The sequence below is a fragment of the Physeter macrocephalus genome, chromosome 8 (genome assembly GCF_002837175.3).
Source record: "Physeter macrocephalus isolate SW-GA chromosome 8, ASM283717v5, whole genome shotgun sequence".
NCBI lineage: Eukaryota > Metazoa > Chordata > Mammalia > Artiodactyla > Physeteridae > Physeter > Physeter macrocephalus.
In genome coordinates this window covers 109,555,051-109,557,250 of record NC_041221.1, presented here as the reverse complement: position 1 = coordinate 109,557,250, position 2,200 = coordinate 109,555,051, and the positions used below count along the sequence as shown (strand labels likewise).

Below are 2,200 nucleotides of genomic sequence, written 5' to 3'. Positions count from 1 at the left end.
GTAAGAGAGTGGCATGGACATATATACACTACCAAACATAGGGTGGGTAGCTAGTGGGAAGCAGCCGCATGGCACAGGGAGATCAGCTAGGTGGTTTGTGACCACCTAGAGGGGTGGGAGGGAGGGAAACGCAAGAGAGAAGAGATATGGGAACATATGTATATGTATAACTGATTCACTTTGTTGTAAAGCAGAAACTAACACACCATTGTAAAGCAATTATACTCCAATAAAGATGTTAAAATAAATAAATAAATAATCTGAGAGTCATAGCATAAAACTGGGCCACCACCCACAGCGGCGAATTCAGGGCTTCTGGCTCGCCCCTCCCTGAGGGCTCGGCCCGGTCCCAGGGCGCCGGCGTCGCGCGCCAGCCCGGTTCCTGCCGCCGAAGGCAGAAAAATGGCTCAGGAGACTAACCAGACCCCAGGGCCCATGCTGTGTAGTACAGGATGTGGCTTTTATGGGTATCCTAGGACAAATGGAATGTGTTCTGTTTGCTACAAAGAACATCTTCAGAGGCAGCAGAATAGTGGCAGAATGAGCCCAATGGGGACAGCTAGTGGTTCCAACAGCCCTACCTCAGGTTCTGCATCTGTACCAAGAGCAGACGCTAGTTTAAACAACTGTGAAGGTGCTGCTGGCAGCACATCTGAAAAATCAAGAAATGTGCCTGTGGCTGCGTTGCCTGTAACTCAGCAAATGACAGAAATGAGCATTTCAAGAGAGGACAAAGTAACTACCCCGAAAACAGAGGTGTCAGAGCCAGTTGTCACTCAGCCCAGTCCATCAGTTTCTCAGCCCAGTACTTCTCAAAGTGAAGAAAAAGCCCCTGAGTTGCCCAAACCAAAGAACAGATGTTTCATGTGCAGAAAGAAAGTTGGCCTTACAGGGTTTGACTGCCGGCGTGGAAATTTGTTCTGTGGACTTCACCGTTACTCTGACAAGCACAACTGTCCATATGATTACAAAGCAGAAGCTGCAGCAAAAATCAGAAAAGAGAATCCAGTTGTTGTGGCTGAAAAAATCCAGAGAATATAAATTACTACTTGTGAAGAGACTGATAACTTTGTTTTTATTTTAATATATCATAGGAAAACATTAAAGAGCAGATGCATGGTCATTTTCCTTTGATGTTCTCCAGAGTTTTACTTTACACTTGTCTGTCTTATAATTGATATTTTAGGATGTGTGGGTGTTTGTTACAGGCAGAATTGGATAGATACAGCCCTACAAAATGTATATGCCCTCCCCTGAATAAAATTGGATGAAAATTTGCATAGCAAGTTGAAAACACAGATAATAGGGACAAAATTTAGTTCCCTTGTGCCAAACACAGCACGTGAAATATCTGCATGTTTGCAGCATATCTGCCTTTGAGAATGTAATCAATATATAATCTCTGCCTAGTGTTAGGTGCCTGTATTTTATTTTTTTTAATGGTACACCAGAAAAGGACTGGCAGTCTACTTCTACCATAAACTTTACCCTGTTAATTTCCACATTTTCCTTGGAAGTGGGAAGAAAGCTATAAAGAAAGCTATCAGACCTTTCCGTGAATCCAGTGTTTTGGTGCCATATGTAAGCCTGGCTAATTGGTCTTCTAAAAGCTGTCAAATAAGACATTCTTTGGAAGGTACACATCATAACTGGTTATAAAGAGTAAAACAGATCAAGCCAACAGGGTCTTGAGCTATCTGTGAAGCTTATCGTGCTGGCCTGCACCAGAAGATGTCTGCATTACTCTCATTGCTAACAATATTGTGTAGCACAGAACTGCACTAAGATTAATTTGTCTACAAGAAGAAGTTAAAACTCTACGTTTGGTTTTCACATACAGCAGCTTTATTGAGTAACATGCATCTGAATTTTAATTTGCAAGGGTATCTGAATAGTTAATTTTTCATGTGCATATTTTGTTGAATTGTTTTGGTTCAAGAAAGAATGTTTAAAGCTTTTTTAAAGACTTCAGTTCTTAATGTAACTGTACCCTTCTGCATGGAAAATCATAACCAACATGGCTGCAGTAGACTTCTTAGTGGTATTCAGCACCACGTGCAGAGGGCTGCTTTACCATATTAATTGTACTTGGGTGTAGGACTCTAGTGTTCTTGGGTGTATTGCATGGGCTGCATTATCTACAGCATTGTACAATAACAACTAGAAGAGGCAGTGTACTTCATTGATGCTTGTCTGGTAA

General features: G+C 41.8%; 1 protein-coding gene across 1 annotated transcript; it reads left to right on the top strand.

Annotated features, from left to right (window-relative positions):
* The first annotated feature begins 297 nt into the window (after window positions 1-297).
* LOC102984208 (AN1-type zinc finger protein 5-like) lies at window positions 298-1,681 on the top strand. The gene has a single exon (XM_055086368.1). It carries the CDS (start codon window positions 403-405, stop codon window positions 1,039-1,041), a length of 639 nt encoding a protein of 212 aa, XP_054942343.1. The 5' UTR covers window positions 298-402; the 3' UTR covers window positions 1,042-1,681.
* Window positions 1,682-2,200: the final 519 nt, after the last annotated feature.

Bases quoted from the DNA above. Each gene is read 5' to 3' on its own strand.
- LOC102984208 (XM_055086368.1), top strand. From the start codon at position 403: ATGGCTCAGGAGACTAACCAGACCCCAGGGCCCATGCTGTGTAGTACA.